The sequence below is a fragment of the Seriola dumerili genome, unplaced genomic scaffold (assembly GCF_002260705.1).
Source record: "Seriola dumerili isolate Sdu_G_001 unplaced genomic scaffold, Sdu_1.0 BDQW01000149.1, whole genome shotgun sequence".
Lineage (NCBI taxonomy): Eukaryota > Metazoa > Chordata > Actinopteri > Carangiformes > Carangidae > Seriola > Seriola dumerili.
The window spans coordinates 3931351-3956832 of record NW_019174404.1 but is presented as its reverse complement, the minus strand read 5'-3'; the positions used below and the strand labels follow the sequence as shown (position 1 = coordinate 3956832).

The 25482-nt window shown below is 42.1% G+C and overlaps 1 protein-coding gene across 2 annotated transcripts; it reads right to left on the bottom strand.

Annotated features, from left to right (window-relative positions):
• On the bottom strand, positions 1-25482 carry frmd6 (FERM domain containing 6). Of its 2 annotated transcripts, none has more exons than XM_022751193.1 (14): positions 25332-25482; positions 14849-15159; positions 14544-14634; positions 12261-12340; positions 10906-10982; positions 10600-10786; positions 8951-9106; positions 8620-8685; positions 7685-7753; positions 3872-4046; positions 3156-3464; positions 2805-2936; positions 2430-2521; positions 1-2267 (listed from the first exon to the last, which is right to left on the bottom strand). In XM_022751193.1, the coding sequence occupies exons 2-14, from the start codon at positions 14945-14947 to the stop codon at positions 1977-1979; spliced, it is 1824 nt and encodes a 607-aa protein (XP_022606914.1). In that variant the 5' UTR covers positions 14948-15159; positions 25332-25482; the 3' UTR covers positions 1-1976. The 2 variants fall into 2 exon arrangements, with proteins under 2 accessions (XP_022606914.1, XP_022606915.1); XM_022751194.1 differs by lacking the exon at positions 25332-25482 and adding an exon at positions 21730-21779.

The window sequence follows — 25482 nt, the reverse complement described above, 5'->3', positions numbered from 1 at the left end:
GTTTCATATTTAGTGTAGAGATACGAGAGTGGTATCAATCTTCTCATTTCCCAAAATGTCACACATTTCCTTTAATATACCTTGTTTTTCAACAACTGAAAGGATCATTTCAGCCACTTGGACAGTTTATAAGAAACTTAAATAATCTTAAGAGTTCATTCTCAAATCTAAATGTAATTCTGTTGTCATGATAAAGGTTACAGTGCAGTGTTTTCCCACCAAATTCAAATATGAGTTAAACAGTGTTTTAAATAAATCTTAGTGTTTTCACCACAGAGAAATAAAAGACATTATGGCTGTATCTTAAAAAAAGCAATGACACTGATTTAAATCAGACAAAAACAGAAAATATTAAAGCTGTAACTGTGGCACTTTGAGTCTGAGCAGCGTGGTTTACATGTAAAAACATTGTTGTTTTAACCTGCAACAACCTGCTGTCCTCATTCACACCAGTTGTAGTGTAGTTAAAATTTGAGATGCCATTTATGAGTAATAAGAGCTTGTAACAGATCCTGTCAACTCCCACAGGCTACAGTTCTCCTGAATCTTACTGCGAGATAAAAATAATGAAACCAGTCTTTCTCGTTCAGAGCCACAGAGCCACTTCACACGTCCCTAATACTGTCACTTACATTTGATGGTAATACTGAATGACATCAACTATGCGCAAAATAACTGTTCAACATAATAGAAGTCTGGACAACTCATACAAAAATACAACATGTAAAGCGATTTCAGGTAAAAAGGATGGGAAATAAAAAAAAATGTAACAAATTCCAGTTTAAAATGAAACAAGTCAGATGAGAAACAACAAGAATCAAAGGAAGACATATACGTTTGCATCAAAATGTATGGTTTGTTTTGGCTGACAGCCTGCCCGGGCTCCATTTTGAGTCTAGATTACAGGGGAGCTTTTGTGGCCACAAACTCAACGCGAGTCAGGACATGTAGGAACTAACGTGACCTCATTCCTCCCAGGAAACACAGTTGGATTTCACAGGACATGAAACAGTCTGAAAACAGGATCTTTTGCTGTTTAAGATGTTGAAGCATTAGCTTTATCTGTTAATGAAGCGTGCGCACAATGTTGTGAAATAAAATTCTGATGGCTTTTAAACCTTTAAAAATGACTAAGGTGAGAGTGTGTGATTGTCAAGGCGAGGGTTACACCTGCATAGTGTGATGAAGGCACGTCGGGTGTGTCTTCACATGATTAACAGTCCAGTCTGAGGGGGAGGGGGTTGGCACACTGCACTTCCTGTTGAGGTAAAATGAAGTGGCACAGAAGAAGTGAAAAAAAAAAAGGAGCCATGGCTGCTCTGGCTCAAAGGATTATGGGTCCATTTTCCCTCCCACCATGACTCTGAAATATTTTTGTCACGGCTGAAGAATAATGTGGACGTAGAAACATGTCATTTCTTGTCTTTGGTTCATAGCTCAAAGTGATTTTGTCCTTTGTGTCCTCCACAGAAAATCTTTGATATGCTCGTCATATGTCTGTGTATGAGTCTGTGTCTGTTGTAGGCCTACCTGCGCACACACACACACACACACACACAGTCCTTTATGACTTTATAGAGCAGGCAAACACGACGTGAGGATGTTAAAACCAGTTTGGAGGAGACAGATTTGAATAAAAATGTAGACTAAATGATCCCTTTTGTTTCCTTTCACACAGGGGGAGCAGCTTGGATTATATTTTAAAGACACAGGTTCTCTTGAGCCCAGTGTTCATTCTTAAAATTAGCATTTCAGCCAGAATCCTCCATATTTGTTCATTTATTACGTGTTATACGTCTCAAGTGGTAACTGAAGACACGGCCAACTTGTTGCCAGTTTACTTGTCCCTTCCGTTCTCTGCTAAGAATAGAAACACTCCTCTCTTGTCTCGTTCCCTGAGGGCTGAAACATCTCCACATCTGACACGGAGGAGTGAAACGGTCACCCTGAGGTGAAACGCCTTGTTTCCGTCTCCGTCACACCACAAACTCTGGGACCTCGTCGCTGGTCAGGTCCAGGGAGAAGTACTTGTTGGTTCTCTTGATGGGGAAGGGGTGCTGCTCGCCGAGCATGCCGGCGCGCTGATCGGCAAGGCCCTGGTAGCCGCCGCCATCACTCAGCTCCTGAGCGCAGCCGAACGTGTAGCTGTGGGCGGTGTCCTGGCAGAGCTCCGCCCACTGCAGGCAGTCCTTCTGGTAGAGCCGGATGTCGTCAAGAGACTGGCTGTGCCGGTCGGTCGAAGACTCAGGCTTCCTGCATGCAGATGTCTGTGAGGGGAAAGAAGACAGGAAAAACGTCACCATGACCAGCTGGTGACATTACAGACAAGCTGCTAAAGGAGGTCCATCTTAAAGTTACTTCATGTCTTAGGTGTAGGTTAAAAGCAGTGCAGACAGTGCTGTGAAATCCATGCATTAAATCTAAACTACCTGTGGCAGAGACTCGATGCTCTGTCCTCTCATCTTGACGACGGTCTCGGAGGAGCTGGAAGTGGAGGAGCTGACATCTTTCACTATGAGTCCTGGGGAGAAAGGATGCTGATGTTTTATTTACAGTATTTAACAGTGTTAAACATGAGTTCACCCTCAGGGTCATTACTTTGCCTCATGCTTTTTTAATGTTGTTTGCTGAATAAGATGTCCAACACTCTGGCTTTAAATCTTGTTCTTCTCCTTCTCTTTATTACCAGTGCTGGAAAACTATCAGTCAAATTTGATTTTACTTCTCCAGACACTAAATGTTGCTCTGGAGGAGTAAATGAAGTCGACATGCTTTTAGTGACAATATGAAAACACAGTCTGTACCAGAGTATCCATTGGTCTGATCAGGGGACATCGTCAACATGTCCTCAGTGATGTGGATACACAGCTCCTGGTCCAGAGCCATCTCATGCAGCTCTTCATAATCTTTGGGGTCGTCCACCAGCATCTCAATCTCTGCAGGAACAAATGTCTGAATTTTTACACCTCACAACAAAATCACTGAAACAACTAAAACTTTAAACTGGTAATCTGCTTTTTTCTAGTATCTTGCCAGTATTTTTTTAGCAGAATTGTTGGTGCAAGGTAAGAAATGGATGCAGGGGATCTCTACATTGGGAATCTTTTGTTCATGTGAATATTATTTTAGATGAAACATCGACTCGTCTCTCTCACCGTCATCATCTAGTATGCGCTCCTTGCCGCTGCTCTCGATGCCGGAGGTGTGCGAGCTCCCGTGGCTGGTTGTGGATGAGCTGCAGGTTCGTAGGGGCCTGTGTGGGGCCTGACCTGGGGCCCTGAAGCTGTCCGTCTCAATGCCGGAGGTGTGCGAGCTGCCGTGGCTGGTTGTGGAGTGGCGAGACAGGCGTTTGTGGTGAGACATGCTACCTGCGCTGCTGCCGCTGGCCCGGGAACGCTTGTCCAGCTGCTCCATGTCCAGTTCGAGAGCATCGCTGATGTACGACTCCCTGTACTGCTTCTTCTCTGAAATCAGACAAACAGACACATTTGAACATTTATTACAGATTGGATATACTTCAAAATATTACGAAAATTAATATATGTGCCAAAACTTACAATATTGTCTTAAATTATAAACATTAAGGCAAAAGTCCAACATTCTGGGTAACAAAATCTACCCACCAGCAACTCGAAAAACTCACTACTGAACACAATATCCCTTTTTTAATCTGTACAAAGCTGCTAAGCAACAAACAGAGACTCCAGGAAGTTACTTCTCCCTCGAGGAGTTTTCGCCATACTATTAAACTGCTGTTGCAAACATTAAGCAGCACTAAAATCCTAAGGTTTACAACTTTAATGTTATGGTCTTCTGGCACACAGTGTAAGACGAGGACATGAAAGAACAATGTAAAACTTCTGGAAAATACCTTCGTTTTCCTCCAGTCGACGGACCTGTTTGAGGACAGGCTGCAGGTTCATGTAGAGCCGGTGGCTGTTGCTCAGCAGCTGCAGGAGGTGGCGAGAGCGCATTGGACAGCCTGTGTAGTAGATGAGTTTACGGGCCGAGGGGAGACCGTCAGGAAGGATTTCAAACTTCTTCCCCTGAGAGACCGGACGGAGAAAAAGAAGATGAATGATGGTTACAGGACTCTGTGATTTACAGCGGTTAATATTATAAGCTTATGAAATAGGAATGTGGATTTGAAAGGTCCACACAGGCCCACAGGCGAAACTCAGAGGAAGAACGAAGGCTGTTGAAAACTGTTTTGAAGCCAAACACAATGCAACAATCGGTTCATGTATCTGTTTTTCATTTCTTCATACACACACTGAAACAAAGCTTTTTGGGCAGTTTTGATGATTTTCCAGGGAGAGGACATGTTGGCTGAATACACGGAAAAACTAAAATGGTGGGTTTGTGCTTTCTCCCGCGCCTTTTGGCAGAAGTTCGACCCAATAACAGCTGTCTTTGGTGTCAGCGGGGTTGTTTTCAATACGGACCTATAAACATTTCTGCAAGGGTTTGGACTTTCAAAGGCGATGGGTGGGTTTAAAGCCTGTGAAAATGCAAAGACTTGCACATTTCTGACCACAGCACTGAGCTTTCACATTATTTATCCAGACATTTTTTTTAAAGAAAACCAGGTGATTCCAAATATGTTTAAAGCCTGTGCATAAGTTGGGAAGCACATTGTAGATATTCAGCTTTGTGCTGTAGGGACACAAGTTCATAAAAAGTAACTGACAGTTCTTTGACAGTGGCTTTCCTCTGAAAGATCATTTTCTCTGGGCAGAGGCATCCTTGAGGCTGAAAGATTTCCTGTTCAAAACCCTGGACTGGCAGGAAAACTCTGGGTGGGAAAATGAAGGAGAAATATTCTCTTCCATCCCTCAAGCTGAGTGTTTGTCTTTAACCTCAAACTGCCCCTCTGGAGCTCCTAGTGGCCACCAGTAAAACACTGAAGTCGTACTGGGCAGCAGCCAGGTGTGAATGAGCCAAACTGAGTGAGTCAACCCAGGGTACAGCTGCATCACATCTCTATTTTATAAACCCAGGCTATTCTCTCTGGTGGTACTTTCTATCTGAAACCCTTCGCTTTGCTTGGTTTTTACTCCCTTCATTTACAAGTTACATGCCTTAGCTTAACATGCTGTAAACTGTTATTTTCAGGGTAAGTTAGTTTACTCAGAAATGCCACGATTTGACATTTTGTGAGTGGTACCAAACATGGTGTTGGACAGTCTCATTACGCCTTTATTCCATCGCTGGCAGCGGAGAGATGACAGGAATCGAGGGGAGACAGAAATGTGGATCGATATGTGACAAAGGCCAGGTGCTGGGAACGTTTTCTGCAATTAGAAAATGTTTGGGCTTGTTTGCCTGTGTGTCCACAGGTGTTCAAAACGGACAGGAGACAGTCTCAGTGTTCGAGGGATGTAAGAACGACGTTGATGGAAGTGATTTTCTGATTTCCATACAGGATAAAATGTTCTGAGTTACAGTTACCAAGGTGCTTTGAGCAAGTCAGCCAGATAACTGTGGGCTGCTGCCGTGCTCATGTCATATCAGAGTTACCTTAATTACCAGTTGACGTCAACATCTAAGACGTAATTATGGAACTTTGATTTTTTTTTTTTTTTATGCTTCAATCTGTCCAAGTTGGTGTCTAATAATACAGAAGAGCAAGAAACCAAACAAATGTGGACGGCTCACAGCAGCCAGCATCCATCATTCAGGATAATTAAACCCACATTTTATGGATATAATTCTATACTGTCAAAGCACAGCATTTTTACCCTCACATTACCAACTCTGCAGTAATACAACAGTCTTAGTCTGTTTAATTACACGAACGTCTGAAACTCATAAACATGGTAACCATTCCCATCTCAACCATCCATCTTTCAAAATGTATAATGTGAATAAAATTATTTCTAAGTGGATTGATATATGGTAACCTGTGCTTTTTCCATTCGTATGTGTATGATCTCTGTGTTAAAGGTTTATTTATTAATGGCACAGAGAAGATGGAGTGTGATTTTTGATGTAAAAACCACACATACTGAAACAACTGCTTCCCTGCTGCTGGTAACTCTAATCCAGACCAAATATAAACAGCAGCAGGCTGGTGTCAAGTAGGTTATTAAAAGGTGTTCAGAAACCTCTTAGAAAAGTTTCTTGTTTCATGCAGTACACATGGTCAGTCCATCTGAACTCTCCGCACAGGACAGCTGGACGGCTCTCTCCCCCTTTACAAAAAGATCTCCATAACAGGCCACACACATCGAAAACTCCCTGCATCTCCAAGGGGGCGTTTCATCCAACAATCCCTCAACAGCACCAGCATCAACCAGAGTCCTGGCGCGTCAGAAGCTGGCCCTAGATCCCATACCACAGGACACATGGGTGATGACTTCATTTCAGCCTTCAGTGGGAGCAGATCAAGCTCTTGTGGACTCAAGAGAAGCATAAATGCAGCGTTGTTTTCCCTTATTGCATCAGAAACACCAAATTCCACTCTCTTCTAACACTGAGCAGAAAACATGCCCCTCCTTCTTTCAAACCTCAATACCAAAGACGAGCTAAAGTCATCCTGGCCAAAAGCCCGAATCCAAAATACCCCCGAAACCTTTGCAACATCTGGTGTTTATTGACCCACACGTCCCTCCGCCCTGCTCCGCTCCCTGGCTCATTCGGCCGTTGCTGCAGCCGTGGTGGCAGCGGTGTTGGATGACGTGACTCGAGGGTGGGGTGGAGGAGAAAGCCTGTTATTCAGGAGAAGGGTGGGACGGGGCCACGAGAAGGCCCTTCATGTCCACAGCGAAACCACAGCCACGCCACCGCTGGTTCACTCTCGCGATCCCGCAGACAGCAGTCGCATGGAAACCACCGAAAAATCAGGAATGAGGAAAACAGGATGTCTTCACGGTGAATGCGCCAAAATAAAGCCAAAGCAAAACTCGCTCTTGGAGGAAAACCTTCCGAACTTTTCTGGGCCGACAAAACAAGTTTCTCAGAGGCCTGACAGCCATGACACCTGAAGAAGTAGCCACAATTAGAGTCACAAGGAGCAGAGATCAGCAATAATGACGTTTCTGGATTGTGATTAATAGCCGACTGGCAGAAAACATGAGGCCGTCAGAGTGAAACAGATAGATAATAAGCTGTGCTTATTATATCTGTGCCTTCCTGTGATAACAGAAACCCTATGGAAGCAGATGAACCCACTGCTGTGCTCAAAGTAACGTCAGGCTGACTCAGAGACGACTTAACGGGACTTTCCTTGAAAGGGGATAGGGACACGAGTGACAATTGATAAAACAGATAAATCAAGAGTCATGTGCATCATATGAGAGAAAACACTGCTGCTGATTACGAGAAAATATGTATACAGTGTATGTGTGTGTGTTTGCGCATGTGTGTGTGTGTGTGCGCGTGTGTGTGCGCGTGTGTGTGCATGTGCAAAGAAAGTCTTTCTAAATCCCTGATTAGTTCCAGAGGACTTGCAAGGCTAAGATAAAACAGCAGTGTGGAGGAAAGAAGCCTTGCGTAAAAATTTCCAAGACCCTGAGCAGGAGCTAGGCTTTCACAAAAATCAGTCATGAGCCAGGGGATGCTCAGATTTCGTCATCGTTGAAGTCATTAAAAAAAAAACAAAAAAAACAAAAAAAACAGTACCTATGAAAAATGCATCTGAGCTATGAGTCAAAGAAATGTTCTGATGGTGCATCTGACTCACCACAAATACCAGTTTCCCCACGTTGGTCCAGGGGAAGTCGTACAACAGCTGCCTCACCGAGCCGACGTTCTGCAACACACAGAGACAGACACACAAAGTCAGTGATCAAAGCTGCAGTATATGGGTGCTTTTCAACTCATTAAAAATTCAACAAAGAAACCATGACAACACTGCTGCAACACACGAGTAATAGTAGTGAGCTCTAAAAATCTTGTTTTACTAAACAATCAAAAAAAAAAAAAAAAATCTTCCAGAACTGTATATTTCAACTTGTATCAGGAGTCATGTTGCTTGAATTGGAGCCATATTCTACCTTCTGTCAAAATGTTGAGATCTTCTTCTAGATGCATTTCGAAACAGATCGATATGTATTGGAAACAGACTGAGAAGACTGAAAATATTTATTTAAGCAAAAAACAAGCAAACTAAAGAAAAAAATGCCAGGAGATGTTAATGGGGCCATGATCCATCAGTTACTGGCGAGATGATGAACTACGATCCAGGAACGCTGCACAGCGATTTATAACATCACGAGGAAGGTTTTTCGCTGCTCTGGAAAGTTATTGTGCTGACAAACAGTTTAAGCTCCGTCTTGATCTTAGACAGGTAAACAGAAACGTGGCCTTTATGTCGGCAAATGCAGTGTCAGATGATGGATGATGTCGCCGGATGTGTGCAACCGCTGTGCCAAGGCAGTGGCCTCAATAAAACAACCGTGCACTGATTCCTGTCTGAACTCAGCCTGCGACTTTTAGCTCTCAATAATAAACAACAATGACTTGACATTTTTGTCATGCGCTTATCTTCAGCAATTAGAAAAACATAAAGCAGGAAGTAAATATCAAAACAGTAAAACCGAAGCAGGAGTCAGTGACTCCAGGAAGCAAAGTGAAAATCTTAAAACATTTCTTTGATTACCAAGTAAGAAACTGTACCTGGAATATTTGAATTCCACGTAAAGTCAGTCCCAATGTAAGAGACGCCTCTACCTCCTTCTTGTCCTGTTGAAAGAGATGAAATCGTAAGTATATGATAAGAAGATCAGGCCAAATTTAATTAAGAACAATAACCACAAATCCAATGAGCTGTTAATGCATCAATTTCTCCCACAGCCAGGTATAAAAGCAGCAGCAGTAGTTTTTGTGCCAGTATTACATGCAGAGATTCATTGTCTCGGACAGAAACAACAATGCCATCTGTGTTGGAAAAAAGGCTCCATTTATTAGTACAAGAGAAAGCTACTGAACATATGTTCCCGTCTCTCACCTTGTAGAGTCTGTAGTAGTGGACAGTAACGTCATCGAGCTGAGCACACTCCTTAATGTATTTGAGGTGCGCCTCTGACGCAGTGAGAGCAAACTGGTCTTTGTGCATGTTCGGGATGTGCCTCAGGATGTACTCACGGCCACGTTTGGCTATCACCTGGGTGGAAACAGAGAGCGATAGAGAGAGAGAGAGAGAGAGAGAGAGAGAGATGTCAGGCTTGGCTGCCCTGAAGTTGTATGGACTCATTGCAGCAGATCGGCTGTATAAGTTGCCGATGAGGATAATGAAGCTGCGTGCCGCGGGGCAAACAGATGTCAGCCTGGAGAGACTGACTGAGAGCCGGAGACAGGAACTGGAAAGACACTTGCTAAGCTTTGCATGTGGCTTTTTAAGATTTTGTAAGTACGTTTTCTAAGCACCTTAATCTGTGGGGGGATTTACTGTAGGGTAGCGCTCATCATCAAACAATTTCCTGTCGCCACTGGTTTCAAGTGGTGATAAGGAGGCAGCAGGCTAATCACAGGAAGTGGAGGGCAATCAGACGGGTGTGGTGGTCATAACCAGAGAGATGGAGGATGGAGGTCGGTGGTGAATGGCAATGTGGCCAGAACAGCCATGTCAGCCAGAGAATTTCTCAAGATTAAAAAAAAAGAAAAGAAAAAAAAAACACAGTGCGTGTGCCACTTCTAGGGACAAAAATAAACTTGCTGTCCCAGTTCTCATTATCCCACATGCTCTGTTGCTAAGTGTTTGGTCAGCATGATTAATGGCAGGTGGCTACAGACCCATATACTGTACACACCGCGGGCCGGGACACTGAACACTGTCTGACAGTCTGAAACACACCTCTACTGTACGTTTCAGCTTCTCAGTCTGTGACATAGCAATTTATTTCTGGTCTTCTTCAGCTTAGACCCATTTAAGTCATGGATGTTTTTCAAGGACATTCACTGTGACTCACTGTCAGACAATCTCAACTGAGGGATTTACCGATCTAAAACATTCATGTGTTTACTGTATTACTCACATTTAACAGACTGATTGAAATTTTAAAAAGTGACAGACATTCCCATTATTGGATATAAGTCTCTGTCAATGACATCATGAAGCTATATTTTGACTTACTTTTAGATTTTGCAATTTGATAACTGATTATTCATCTGAGTCAGTTTTTAAGCAAAAATGCCAAATATTTTCTTCTTCCATCTTCTTCAGTTTGAGAATTTGCTGCTTTCCTCAGTTTTATTTCAGTGTAAACTTAATAACTTTGAGTTTTGGACAAAACAAGACATTTAAAGACGTCCTCTTGGACTCTGGAGAGAACCGCGAAGGGCACTTTTGTTATTATCTGACATTTTATAGAAAAACTTTTAATTTATTGTGAGACTAAATGGCAGATCAATTGATAATGAAAACAATCCAGGCAAAGAGAGCAAATAAGAGCCAGAGAGAATATGTGATATCTATACAAGATGTAATCAGGTGCAGGTGCAGAAGGACAGGAACGAGCCAGATGTGATTTGGTGTGAACAGGAAGAAAAAAGGAGCATGTACGATGATGGTCAGTCATCTTAAATCACCTCTTTTTCTCTGATAAGATTGACACACAAGGATTTAGGCCACATACGGTACGTGTTAGACGTACTCACCCATGGGGGGAAGTAGGCTTCGGGTTCAAAGTACTTCCCAAAGTGCTTGTTGCGTTTGAAGTTGCCGAGGTCGGCCTGCAGAGCAAAGGCTGCCAGGAGAAAGTAGGCCTCTTCCCTTTGGATACACTGAGAGAGCAGCACCTGTTTCCTCAGGTGCCAGTAGTAGTAGTACCTGGCTGCCCGGTCACTGCAGGGCAGACGGAAAGCAGAGTTAACTGATTGTATGTTAACTGGTGCTAAACTGAGCGATGTCAGAGCAGTTTGTGCAGGTAAGTTGTGCACAGTCATTCTTGAGGCTTTACTTACCTGATCAGTCTCCCATTCTCAACATAATACTGAGCTCTGAAGTGAATGATCATTGGAGGGCCGAACTGGTCGATGCCCTGGAAAACACAAGTGGAAATCGTTGTTTATTGTCTACAAAAGGCAGAATCTAACACGGGTTATATCAGACAACAAGTGAATAGTGTCAAGTCTGAGGCAAAGGAGCAGTTTTTGGGGAAGTTTATAGGCCAACAAAACACAGTTAGGAAACTCTGGTTCCAGCTGGAAACTGCAAACAGTAAACCATTCCAACTTTATTTCTATGGTACATGATATAAGCAAACACAGCACATCTGTGTTTACCGACTAGGCTGATCTGCCATCAGTTTATATACATGAAGATACTGAAAGTAAGAAGTAAAATATCCCATGGTGGTAAATTTCCGTGTCACTTTTATTCAACTCCTGTTATAGACACAGTCTGTGATCTAAATGTAAACTAAAGACAACAACCAAATCAATAACAACTTAATGAAGTTATTTTGTTTTCTGATGCCGTTTAGAGTTTGTTTATATCAGTTGACAAACTCAGTGAAGCAGGCCAATGATTTTAGTTACGAGTTATTAAGGAATAGTTTAACATTTTGCAACGTGTATTTGTTTGCTTCCTTTCCAAGAGTTGGATGAGAAAATCAATACACCTCACGTGCGAATGACAAATGGAGCTCAAGCCAGGAGATTAGCCTAGTTTAGCATAAAGAATGGAAGTGGGTGGAAATAGTTTACCTTGCTAGTTCAAAACAGTTCAAAACTATGCCTAAAGCTGACTAGTTAACACATTATTTGTTTAATTCATACACAAACAAAAATGTAAAAACAACAGCTCATGGTTTTGGGAGTTATGGACTGTAAACAACAGTCAGACACAACGACTTCCTGGTGTGCTGTCAATCCAGTGAGGTTGCCAGGTGTGGTAACATCATGTCTGTACAGAAACCTGTGCTAACTAACTGTGTCTGCTAACCTGTCATATACCAGGAGATCCTCTTGCGAAAAAGCATATTTCCAAAAACTGTTTCTTTAACCAATATATAAATAAATTCTCCAATTAGTCATTTTCTGCAGTTGCATATATAAATATATCTGCAACTTATAGGTTCAAAAATAGTGAATAGGCCTTTGAGGAGACAGTTTATATTTCCACTTCCTCTGCGCAGAAAAGCATTTATACCTGACGCTGCAGTTTATTTGGATAAATCTGAACCCCAGGTGGAGGATCTGTTAAATCCAGTTTTGTGACTGAATCTCAATCTTGTCTAGTGTAGCTTTAAAATGTAGACTTAGTCCTCTGCTCACGTTATAATCGAAGGTGAAAAGTCCTGCACATCATTTCTTACCTTGCTGGCTTCTCTCTTCCATTCTTTGGGGCAGTATTTGGACAGTTTCTGATCCAGCTCCATATAGATGTGTTCATTATCTGTGAGAGAAGGAGAGAGGCATGTTTAGCTCAAACACTCTTTCTCCGCATCATCACTGTGTGTGTGTGTGTGTGTGTGTGTATACTGTATGTGTGGATGTATAGGTGCCTTCATGTTTGGTGTGCTTAGAGAAATCCCTCCTGAATGAGCCCTGTTCAAAGACTGGCTCAGAGAAATCACTTCAGACAGCCTCTGCACTTCCCTTTGTACTCGGAGCCTCTGGTGTTCCTTCTCATTTCTTCACCTCACTCTGTCACGACTTAATCTGCTCCTGAAGTGACGCTCTCCTTGAGCTGCAGCCTGCTGATCTGACAACTCAAGAGTTTCTATAAAATGAAAACCTGTTGAAAAGCTAAAGTAAATGAAGAGCAGGAGTCGAGCCTCTCTGACAGAGCACCGGCGAATATTTCCATCAAATCTGGAAACCGTACTGAAGACTAAATGACTGGAATGAGTGTGTTTACATGATTCATGAATATATTCTGAGCCGTAACACATTAATATGATGTCCAGAATATGTTTATCCATGTGAAGGCCGTGTTTTCACCATGTTGAATTCAAAACATTTCCCTAGAACGATTTGGTTTTATTTGGTGAGACTTCTGCCGCCATCCCATTACAACTGAGGTCATTTAGTTTGTGGTGCTTAAAGAATCCAGAAATTACATTTAAGGATCTCAACAGCCACGACTGTTTCCAGAAACAATATCCCTGTTGCTCAGGCTGATCCACAGACCTCACTGTGAAAGGCTTTCGTTGAGAACTATTTGTGCGGTTGTACATTGGTGGAAATGTTAGTGGACCAGGGGTGAGTGGTAAAGTATGTTTTTTGAGATTTGACTGAACCCTTAAACTTAATTTTTGTGGTCTATTATGTCAATTTCCACAGACAGGAACATCATTTATGATAGATTATGTGAAGATGAGATCTGGCTGATGTGTGTATGTACAACAATGGATATGGAAATGTAAAAATGTGGAAGGATGTCACAAGAGCTTTGAGGAAAACTAGAGCAATGGAAAAACGAGACTGAACCAATCAATCCAAATCTGCTGGAGGGCGACAACTAACAATTGTTTTCATGATCAAACAAGTTTCAGGAGATATGACGTCTTGACATGTCTTGTTTTGTCTAACAAATAGGCCATAGATCAACAAATATTTGCTTTTGCATTTGCATTTGAGGCCGACGCTAGTAAAATTTTGGTTACTTTGTTTCAAAAACAACTCAAACATTTACATACAAACAGTGTCAGCTAACCTGTCACAGAAAACCACACGAAGCAGATACTGAACTTTAAAATATTGTCTTGGACTCAGCAATGCTGGATATATTGTTTTCCTCCTCTGAGACAAATCCTCCAAACAGCGAGGAAACACAGATGTATTTGAACCCACGTCTGTCTGACACTGGTCAGGGGGACAGTGGGTGACACACAGGGAGTGGGTGGCCTCTGTTTGCCTTGGGGATTTCACGCTGTTCAGACAAGCACTTCAGGAATGTCCCACAATCAGACCCACTGGCTCCTGCTCAACTGACCTGCTGTGCCGCCATTGGCTCATGTGGAGGCCAGCTGTCTGAAAACACTGCCTTTGCAATTTACTCTCCCGTTGCAGTTGCCTACAACTGTCACCCGCTGTCTGCCCAGCCGTGGGACAGACACGGTGACTCAACCCGTACGTACGACCCTCGCTGAGCCTCGTCACCGTTAAAAACAACTTCAGCCTCGTTGCACAATGGGGGCCAGTCAAGACAAGGCAGCCCTGGTTCCAGGGAGACCGTCATGACAGATAGGTGAGAAATGAAACTTTTAGGACAGATTCCTGTTTCTCAGGCGAGTTATTGGTCTGAGGAAAGCAACTGCCTGGTTACACTGTTTTTATGTGGCTCTGGTACTCTTTATGAGTGGTTTCACTCCACAGTTTGCATGATGTAACCACATGCTGTCCAATCACTAGGAAATTTAAATATCTTAAAATAAAACTGAGGCTTTGTCTACACAACTGACTAGTCAGTTTCCACTACTCTCCACAGTTATAGAAAACAAAGACTCATCTGTTCAGCTAAAGGGTAAAGAAGTAAAGAAAAATAGGTTAACTGCCCATAGCACAGCTTAAAACAATGTATGAGACTCCACAAACAGAGGTAGGAAGTATTTGTTTGTTTCTCCTAAATGAATCCTTGAGATGAGAAGTCTTACTCTGAATAACGCTGAGTCCAAACAGGTGACAGTCCTTCAGCCTCAGGAGGTCACACACCTGGACCAACAGTTCCTGGCACAAAGTTTTCACCTGAGGAGGACATAAGAGGAGGACGAGGAGGCTCAATTTTAGCTTTTTAAGATCATCTGTTAGCAATCAAGTACATAACACAAACACAATCACACATAAGTTAATGTCTGGCAATTATCTCATATTGTTATGAACACAAAACTGTGTTTCAGAAGTAACTGCTGCCAAGAAACCTACATTTATTATGAAATTAAGTGATTATACGTCTACTCACATTGACTATGACATTGAGTGTGTCATCATTGGGCAGAAAAACACAAACACAGCGGCGGTCCTGCATGGTTTTGTTATTGTGGAAGTTCAGTTTGTTCATCTTCGAGTGGCTGGGACAGGACAGGCCCCTCCGCCTGCTTCCAGGGCTCTGGGCCCTCTGACGACCCTCCTCCTCCGCCACAGGCACGACCACTCAGTCACTGTAGCCCTGCTTCAGCTGCAGCCCAGTACAGTCACATCAGCACCTATGGGCTCAGCAGGCCAAGCAGCACTCACACGGCAGGGCATGTGGACACGAGCTGTAGTCCGCCACTGTAGAGACACAACAGAGAGGGCAAAAGACATGATGTTAGTGCATTGTGCTGTGAGGAAATGTATGGACTATGAAGATGTGCTCTGCTGCATGAGAAGGAGGCGACGGCAAAAAAAAAGAGTGAATCTGCAGGAAAAAGAGAAATAAAAGACAGACGGACTAAAGGGAGAGCAGCGTTCCTGTTTAGGTCTAAGAACATGTGACATCAGTGCAGGGGAATGTCAGTGACTCCAGAGGAACATGTGAGCATCTGTCTGGAGAGGAACTAATGAAGTGTAATGATGGCATGAAGGAAACACAGAGACCAAAAACCTTAAACCTTAAACTTAAAACATGACAAAACCAGTTCTGAACTTTAACTTCGGGGCATTCTAACGAATCAGAAACACCAAAAAGCAAAATAAAAAAAAAATGGCAACACGCTTGGTTTGCACAGCTGTGAAGAAACTTATGTAAGGGGCTTTAGACATTGACTGGATGTCTGATTTTGTTGGCACCGTGAGCCGAGCAGCTCCTCATTTTCCTCCTGGCATCAGTTTTGTGTCAGTTCTCTTGACATGCTTTCAGGTGTTTGACATGGTTGAATTTTTCATTGTCTGCTGAAATCCACATGCAAGAGTCTGACTGTAGCTTCGTCTGCTCCAAACCTTTTTATTCACCTTCTTTGAGCTGAAGTCAGAGGACACTGACAGGTGACTACAAGTATTTCAAATGTCCCTAAACCATTTTATTCTATCTTTAGCACCAGCATTGTTTTGAAATGAATGAAATGAAAAAAATCTGAATAGAGTTCTTATTATTATCACAGCAATGTTGGTGTCAGGGTTTGACAGCAAATGTTTTCTTTTATTTTCTACCAACTATATACTTCTCTCTCTCTCACACACACACACACAATCAACCACAGTCACACACACAAACACACACACACACACCTTCAACTTTAACAGTTGTCCTGAGAGCAGCGAGTAGCTCCCAGCATGAACTGTGCCTGAGGACATGTGAGACCTCCGGGGGCTGTGAAAAGTCTCAGACCATACAAAAGAATTTGAAGAACAATCAGTCCAGATTATCACTTCTTCCTGTTGAAAGTCCCTCACCTTGAAGCCACGTTGTCATTGAAAACAGATAGGATGGATAGTGGGCAGGGTCACATTACAGAGTGAAAAACAATTAGCATTTTAAAAGATGTAGGCAGAGAATTTAGGGGTTATAGACAGAGGTTTTGTAAGCCATTGTACCACTCTACCAGAAACAAAATTTAAGTTTCAACTTCCTCCAACTTTTCAAAAACATGAAAATGTGGATTTCAGAGTGACATAGTTCGGGTTTTAGAAAATGGGAAAATTAGTGTAAAAGGGAAAAGCTGTGTTTAAATCAGTGAATTGTTACTTGAACAAAGCAAGCAGCAGGTTGATCCTCTGTCAGCAGTGGAAACACTGAAATCACTGAACAAACTGAAACCAATGAACAACAGCTTTAACTGTGGGAGTGGACTTCTGCTGCAAAGTCACAAAGTGCTTTTCGGACTAAGTACCCATTCAATACGCCTGCTGTCCACATATAACACTGCTTTGTTGCTGCACAGACAGGGAGCATTGTGGGAAAAGCAGCGATAAATACACATACTGTTGACATACAGCATCAGTTCTCATTAAAGCTGGTCAATGCACGTGCAGTGGGCAACCAGCCACTCAGCAAAGTCTGCTGATTGCAGCCATGACTGGGACGACTCCCTCCGCTGCTGCTGACCTTGACACATCACTACTGCACTGCACACACAAGCACATATTTATATGCAGACAGACAGACGGATGGACGGACACACACACACACACGCACACACACACACACACACACACACACACACACACACACACTCTCTGGGTAAGTTCCTGCTCTTCCTGCCATGACCATATGTCAGGTGCTACTACAGAACAGCTGAGCCGTGTGATGGCAGCAGGGTTAATTAGAAGTGAGATCCATCTAATTGGATCACTTCCATACATCACTCGCCTCTCCTCCAGAGAGCAAGAGTGATCCAGTAAACCAGCAGCAATACAATAGTTGCAGAGAACACCTAGTTTTGGATTGCTTTGTCTGCCAGATTGATGAATTTTCCAAGCATTTGATTGTGGACAGAGACTTTTTAATTTTTTTAAAAGACCATAAATTGCTAGCATGGACATTTTGACAGTATTTTCCTGAGCTTAGGTTGGACATGAACTTAGAATATCATAGAAAAGTCTATGGCTGTCTTTGCTGGAACAACAACTGACGCTGACTTTCGGTAAATGCCACAGATCTACCACCACAAATGTTGTGAAACAACTTAAAGAGGCTTTTTGAGAACTATTTGTCATTAAGGTCTTTATTCTTCAGGGTTTTAAATCTGTGCACAAGGTGGAAACATTCACACATGCAGCTTAGCCATGTCTTCCTGAGGAGAGCTAATGGCCCTTGAAAGCAGGCTCTGTTGAAATCGTATCATATTGCATTTACAGCCAGAAATATGATTCCTGACTTCCACAGACACATTATGATTTGTTTATTATATTGCTGAATATTAACAGTGAAAGCCGACACTTACGTTGGTCTCATGCAGAGACGGGTAATTCAGACATAACTGAGTATAGTCATTATTGATGGGTTTAAAAGTCTATTGTGTCATGTCTGGTCTACACATGAGACATCACCACAGAGGGAATGTCCACCATGAAATTAAAGGGTGGATTCTCTTACACTCTCTGTACCGGGAACGCCATGTGTGAGTGGAGAGAATGCTGGATAATGAAATTACTGCTGCTTTCCATCCCCCTTTCACTGCCGTGCAAAGTGTGACGTAACACTAAAGTCCATCTAAAGCAACACACGCACAAAGAGCAGCCAACTGAGCTTCCTCCTGCCTTTCAGCCTGAAACAGGGATTCTGTCAACGTGGCAAACATCAGACTCAGGCATGACACCAAATCCCACACTGGGACACAGAAAGAGAGGCCCTCAGTCACAACTATACCTTTCTCTTTCTCATTCCTTCCCTCCTTTCACAGCAGAGGGCTGGAGAGTCTCCGTGTCCAACTGTTGCAAGGTGAAGCGAAAGAAAAACTTTCCCTGCCTGGAGAAAGTGGAACAGACCCACTGAAGGAGGCTGTCACCACAATGATTTAAGAATAGCTTCAGGTACAGCATGTGTCAAAGCATAAGAAAAGGGAGAGAGGAAGAGGGTGCATATATACAGCAGAGAGGGAGAGAGAGCAGGAGGGAGGGAGATGGAGTGAGGCAGCGCTCAAAGCTCGGGCATGAAAAAAGAAAAAACTGCTGCAGTCAGGAGAATTCCTCACTAACATCTGCTTCTCATTCCAACAATGGCGGCCTTTGATTCCTGATGCACACAACGAGCAGCACCGCCACCTCCAACTCCATGTGCCCACAAACTGCATCCTCTGACAGCATCCTACAACCTGGAGCAGCACACATGAGCTGTAATCCCTGATCTGGAGCTAAATAGCATTTGTCTTACTCATTTTAACTACCTGATTTTGTTTGGCTTTACCTGCGTTCATCAGAACCATTCAGACTGAGTCAGTTAGGTTGTTCCCTTGTCACATTTTCAGGATAAACACTTTAGATTTTGGTCATTTTTTACTATTTATCTTAAGGATTTTGGTCCTTGAAGGTCTGGATCTTAAGTTAAAAGAAACAAACGTTAGCAGCAGCTCGCTCCTCCAGGACGATTTTTAACACAAAACTGCTTTAATCTCTGTGGATAATTCAGCTCCTGGTAAAATAGTTCCTGAATGGTTTAAGCTGAAGGAATCCTAACCGAGAGTAGTAGACAACAAAGACGCCAAAATGATGATGAGGACAACAACTCCCATGACCCCATGCTACTTCACAACATCACCAGACTCTGCGCCAATTTCATAGAAATTAAGAATATCACACAATAAAATAGATCGTTATGGTACTATATTCACAGAGTGGATTCACTTCTTTATTTTAGACTTAATTTCTTGGAACTGAACTTGTGTAGGAGCTAAAAAAAAGACTTACCAATAAGTTGGGTGCCAGCAGCAGAAAGACAAAGCAAATCCTAATTTTATGTGACCAATCATATGGAAGGATGCCTGTTTCATGGGATGCAGATGCTGACACAAGCTGCCCTTGCTGAAATATTTAAAAGGGCTCTCTTTCAAAGGGCACGGCTTTTATAAATAGTGCCAACGACTAAATCCGAGTGGGAACTGGCCTTTTTCTCCCCCCCTTGATTCCCTGCCAAAAGATCTGTTTATTCAGCTGATGAGAAATGTTGCTGAGCTGAAGAGTAGCTCTAAATCACATTGGTCACAAGATGGCATTAGCCTTCACAGTGAGACTTCCCTCTTCTTCTCTGTTTAACCTACTGATACACTATAAGGAGGGGCTGAGCGTTCAAAATAAACAGGAAGAAGCACGCTAGTGGGCGACATGCTTGACCACCCAAACCACTAATTCTGGATGGTCTAAACATCTATTTTGGATTCTGGCTGGCTTGTCCTGATGTCAGGAAGTGGCTGTTGTATGTACTGGAAAAATACTCATTTGTTTATTTTACTTTCTACACTGGCTCTGATAATGTTGTCTTTTATACATTTGTCTATCTCTGCTGTCAACAGACTGTAGATGTATACATATAACTGTGACCCTTGCTGATATTAATAGCGCCTAAAAGCATGTTTAGCTGCTCCCCCATAAATACCTGGATGCCCTGTGTGTGTGTGTTTAGCCTTTAAGACTAATCTCAGGCAGAGGAAAACTCTGTGCACTATTTAAGGCCTTGATTCCCATGATCCCCTGCCCACAAGACCATCTAGCAGATATTTTTATTTTGACTGACAGAATTCCTTGTTTAGTTGCACCCAGCGCGTAAGGAAAGTAAACAATCTGTTTCTGGCTCAGAGTCAAATTTAAGTCTGAGAACTTAAACCAGATTTTAATGACTTATTGCAAGTTGATGAAATGTAGCATCTGAATTATGGTAATTATCCACAACACAGGCAGCACTAGCTCCAGTAAATATTACATCCTCTAACTCAAAGTATAATTAAATGTTTCTCATATAAATCCAGGATCTGAGAAACAAATGCCTGGATGTCATCCTTAATGAAATGTCATGCTCATTAACCGCTGAAGGTCAGGTCTGTACACAGCATGGTACTCTAATGCTGTTACATAATTCACAGAATAACGTCAAGGAATAGATACTGGGTGGCTTCAGGCTAAACTACTACTCGCATAATAAAGGCAGCTTCAATATTTACTGCACATTATCTGAATTCACTGGAGAGGTTATCTTACTAGAAAGGAATGTTAAAGACTTTTCACATCATTCGGCTTTTGCTTTTCGATCAAAAGCCTTGCAGCCTTTGTCCAGGAATTACTGCGGATTAAGAATCTGGAACGCCTTCCTGCTTGATGAGTCACCCTCTGTCTCGATGGAGATGTAATTATGAAAGTGACAGGGAAAGACTTACTCAACGCCTGCCTTCACTAACAGCCTTGCAAATGCCAACGCACCACATTCACAACTGCCCTGGTTGAGTCGTTTGTTGGCCGACAGTTAAACACTTGTGGCACCAGCTATCAGTGCGAAGAGATGTGATGTGGACAGACATGATGTGTGTTACTGCTCACTCTTGGAAAAAGGTTTTATGGACGGATAAAGATTCTATCTTTGAATTTTTGGGGATCTCACGACTTAGTTTGGATTCTTGATGTCACAATTTGATTCTGAATCAATTCCCGATTCGACAAATAGAGAAGGGGGCTTTATTTTTAGGCTCTTAAGCATGAAACAATTCACCCATTTATTTAGTCTGGTGAATTGCAGTATAAAACATAACTGACAGTTAAGATAATTGGTCTTGATCAAGGTCACTATCTGATGAACAGAACAATATAGGGAGTGTGGGAGTTCACAGCTTTGTTTTGGCTGCAATAATTTAGAAACAAGTTACAGTCTCCAGTCTGTGTGGGAATACTGATTACAACCACTGGCTAAATATTGTTATAAGACATAAACTAGTTTATCTGTTTTGGAGTACGTTTTGCTGCAAGGCTAGTACCATGGGATCAAACTGCCATCCACAAAGCTGCAGAACTACAGGTCTTTTGAAAGTAAACAAGTTTTTAAACCTATCAGAGTCGGCTGGAAATTGTGTAAAGTTGGGATGTGTGAGTTCATTGCTCTCTGAATGATGGTGTACAAAGTATTAACAAACTACATCTTGAAAAGCAAATTACTAGGTTATTAAATCATAATGCACCCATTTCATTAACGATGTTCAACAACGGATTTTTGGAATCTGTAAACTTATTTGAAATTACTGATGACAATGACTGTGATTCTGACTGCGACTAAGCTACTATAGTCAGACGACATTCCCCACTTAAAATGATCACATCCTCTAACGTATAATGATCAGGTGAAAGGCTCTTTGTCAACAGTTATGAAAAAGCAAAAGACAGTTCAAGCAGCGAAGTTCAAAATTCAAGTTCTCATTGAAGAACAACTTAAATTCAGCTACCTACCTTTATGGAAAAATTATTTCAACATTCATTACATCTGGCTTCCATGTGGCTCTGAGCAAGGACTGACAGCACACACACACACACACTTACACAGAGACATTTCAAACCGCCTGCACTGCCAGACGTGTTAGAACAGAGTCAGCAGTCGCTCCCTTCCCTCCCCGCCCAGCATTCAGGCTTGGACTGTGCATGAGTAACCCCACAAAACTAGCAATCGCAGTTCAACACACTGCCGAAACATCAACCTGACCATTACATATTCTCAAAATAGAGCAAGCAGCACCAAAGGAGAGGGTTAAAAAATGAGCTGCAATTATGACAAACCCCAACCAAACCCTGTTGTTTTGTTTCAACCGAAGATCTTCTGTTTTGACAGAATGAAAGGTGATCTGATCTGTTTCCTGTCTGCTTTTGTAACAGGGATTGCCTCCTCTATTGTTGACACTGTCACACCTGAGGAGAGTCACGAGATTGAAAGGTGCAGCGTATGTTTACTCAGGAAAAAACTGTGCAGTTGTTTATCTGCGGCATTTTATGAAATAGAAAAAAATCGGTAAACATTTTAAACTTAGCAGATACAGCTGTATGAATTCAAATTTGCAGTCACTTGGTAGATAATGTAAGTCCATAACTTGATCTTTGTTCAGCCTACACCAAAACCAAATAAAATTTAATCCTAGAATCACAGTTGTAATTTTAGGTTATAAATGTGTAAACTTTTGTACCAGGAGATCTGTAGTGAGGAGAGGGTAAGATAAGTCAATAATATCTTCAGGGGGTGCTGGCAGGTTTAATCTCTCGTCCACTTCCTTGAAAGGACTCTAGCTTCACTAAGGAGGACAAGTAAGCAGAGGAAAAAACACAATCCAAGGAAAAGGGAGAACGAGACACAAATGCAGGAAGAACCAACCCCATTTTCTTCTCCCCCCTTTGGTGCACTTGACACAGGGATACAAGAAGTCGTGCAACATGCCTGTGGTTAGAGAAAAGGCATGCAACACTCATGTTGGTGGTTTTCATGTTTTCACGTAAAATCATGGTTTTTCTTCTTCTGCAGAGCAATTGTGGGCCTCTCAGGGCCATAAATCAAGTGAAACAACTGATTATTTTTCAATAATATATGGTCACATCACTGACTGTTTAAAATGGACTTTCCTGAGATACAAGATTTGCATCCAAGAGCAGGTACATGGGCTAGATAGCATACATTGATAGCAGCTGAGAGCAGGGCACCTGTATAACTTACAAGAAGGACATTTAACTGCATACACACCCACACACGGTAAACAGAGAGGAGATAACTCATGTAATAAGATGGTAAGAGATAATGTTTCTCCTTCTTTATGGCAATAACAGTAATCTTATCCTTTCTCATGGACCTGTAGCACCCACATTGTCTTGAGACTCAAAATATGGTTCCTCTTACACCTTATCTTCAAGCAACAAGGACAGAGGGAGATTGGGTGATAAATTCAGGAGAGGGCATTTATAAACAAGTTTTTGAAATGGTATAAAAATCCCCTTCCGAGCATGAGAATTTGCATTGTGAGGAGACGATTATGTAAAATGCATATAACAGGTTATCTCCAGTTACCAATGTTTAGCACAACAGACACTTTCTTCTTCAGCTCAGATACTGTGTCCAACAGTTTTTGTATTCATGGCAGAGTTGTAGCATCACAGAAAGTCAGCCCGAGGCTAAGGATTCAGTTGAGCTTTTGATGCTGCGTTTAATAGGAGGAAATCACTGATAAATTCAGGAAAACAACAGATCCCGCAAAGTGTGTATGTGGCAAACAATGTCATATGTGATGTGTGGTTTCCACATGACAGCACAGTAAAATGAAGGTAAAACCTCCAGGATCAGATAGCAACACATATCTGCTACTCACAGAAAGTGATAGTGAAGTTATGAGGGGGATTGCCTTGTGCAATTTTGGGCCATCCCATCACACATTCCTACACAAATTCAAATGAATGAGTCACCGACACACACACACCAACCACCTTTGTTCCCACATTTCCTTTTTGTTTCCTACTCAAGCAGCGCTCTTCCTGTCCAGCCAGCACCTGCACCATCGCTCTCTTTCATTCACTTTGCTCTGTTGCACCACTGAGCCAAGACAGTGTGACGATCACAAAAACACAAGTTGTTTTTCTTCCATTTTCCCCCACAGCTGGAGCAGAGACCTGGACTGCATGCCATATACTGTGTGCTGGCCCGGGGAATAAGCCACACAAGGTAACTGATTAGCCTACCATGTGTACTGGATGAGTTTCAAGTATTAACAGAACTTACGGGGGATCCCCTGACCGACTACGCTGATGTCTACAGAGCAGGCCAATAGTCTTGATTTCATTTGTAAATTGCCAGTTTAAGAAATGCTGTAAACACCATTGTGCAATGTCTGTGAATTGTGAAACAATGTTTATGACATTACATTAATGACATAGATGTCATTATGACTGAGCAAAGCACATATGACTAACAGATAAGTTAAAACAACCTCTCAGTTGAAGTGCCCTTGAGCAAAAATATCAAGCCCATATTAGCTCCAGGGAGCTCACCTTCTGACTCTGACCTCTGTGGATGTGGGGCAGGGATAAAGATCATTTTACTCTAGAGTTTCAACAATTTTACTCTAGAGTAATTTTACTCTAGAGTAAAATTATTGAGACAATGCACAGCTAGATTGGTGGACCTAAACAATGTTCACAGCCTAAAGTACACTCAAAACTTTGCATAAATCGTGAGGATTCCCATTCCCTGTTTGTTCCTGATTGCCCTCTGGTCTAATATTAAACAGAGGTGAAATTGTTGGCATTCCTGAGTGCTTAGAAAAACAACTTTGCAGTTTGTTCAAAAGAAAATAAAAGAGGATTGATTAGCACGGCTTCCACATAATTTGTGTCATTCAAGTTCTGACATCTATATTACTTTGCAGTACTGATGAAGGTGACGTCGCTGGATGTCTGGGGCAGTACTGGCATGGTAATAGCACAACAATAACAATGGAGGAATTTGGCTAGGTTTTCCAAAGAATTTTGTCCTTTACCATTTCAATGCACTGGATAAAAACACAAACTTTACCACATCTTCGCTTTGCCTGAGGGTTCCACGTTGGGTAACGTTTGTACGGAGAAGGGTACTACGTGATGAAGTTAGTACACGGCATGAAAAAAAAGTGAGCAAATATTTAAAGTTATGATTCCCCGTCCTACTTTACCCACTGAAGAAGTCTGCGTCATTACAAGAAAAATCCTTGAACTAACAGAAAGCGGTTCGACTTGGATACTCATATTTTTATGGCATCATTCCCTGTAAAATGTCATGGCAGCATCACCGCTGGCGAAGCAAGAGCCAAGACAACTTAGCTCTGTAATGGGTTTAAACTGTTTAAAAAATACTCAGTTTAACTATTCAATATATTAAATTAACATTAACAAACTTTGTTTGCATAAAATTATAGAATTCGATTTGGCGAAATGACGTCACAGTAGTGGTAACCGTTAAAATTTCCAGTGGTCAGGAATTAAAAAAAAAAAAAAAAAAAAAGGGGGTAAAGATACTGAAAGCATCTAGCCACCATGGCAAAACTCACCGTTTAATGAGAAAACAAGTTATTCCTTACAAGAGCGATAATCCAAACGGGTTAGTTTGCGTTCTTTAAGGGATAGAGAGAAAGAAATCCACAGTTTGGAAAGACTTCAAGAAGTTTCAGAGAACAGTCGTTGTCCAGCCGCCTTCGACGA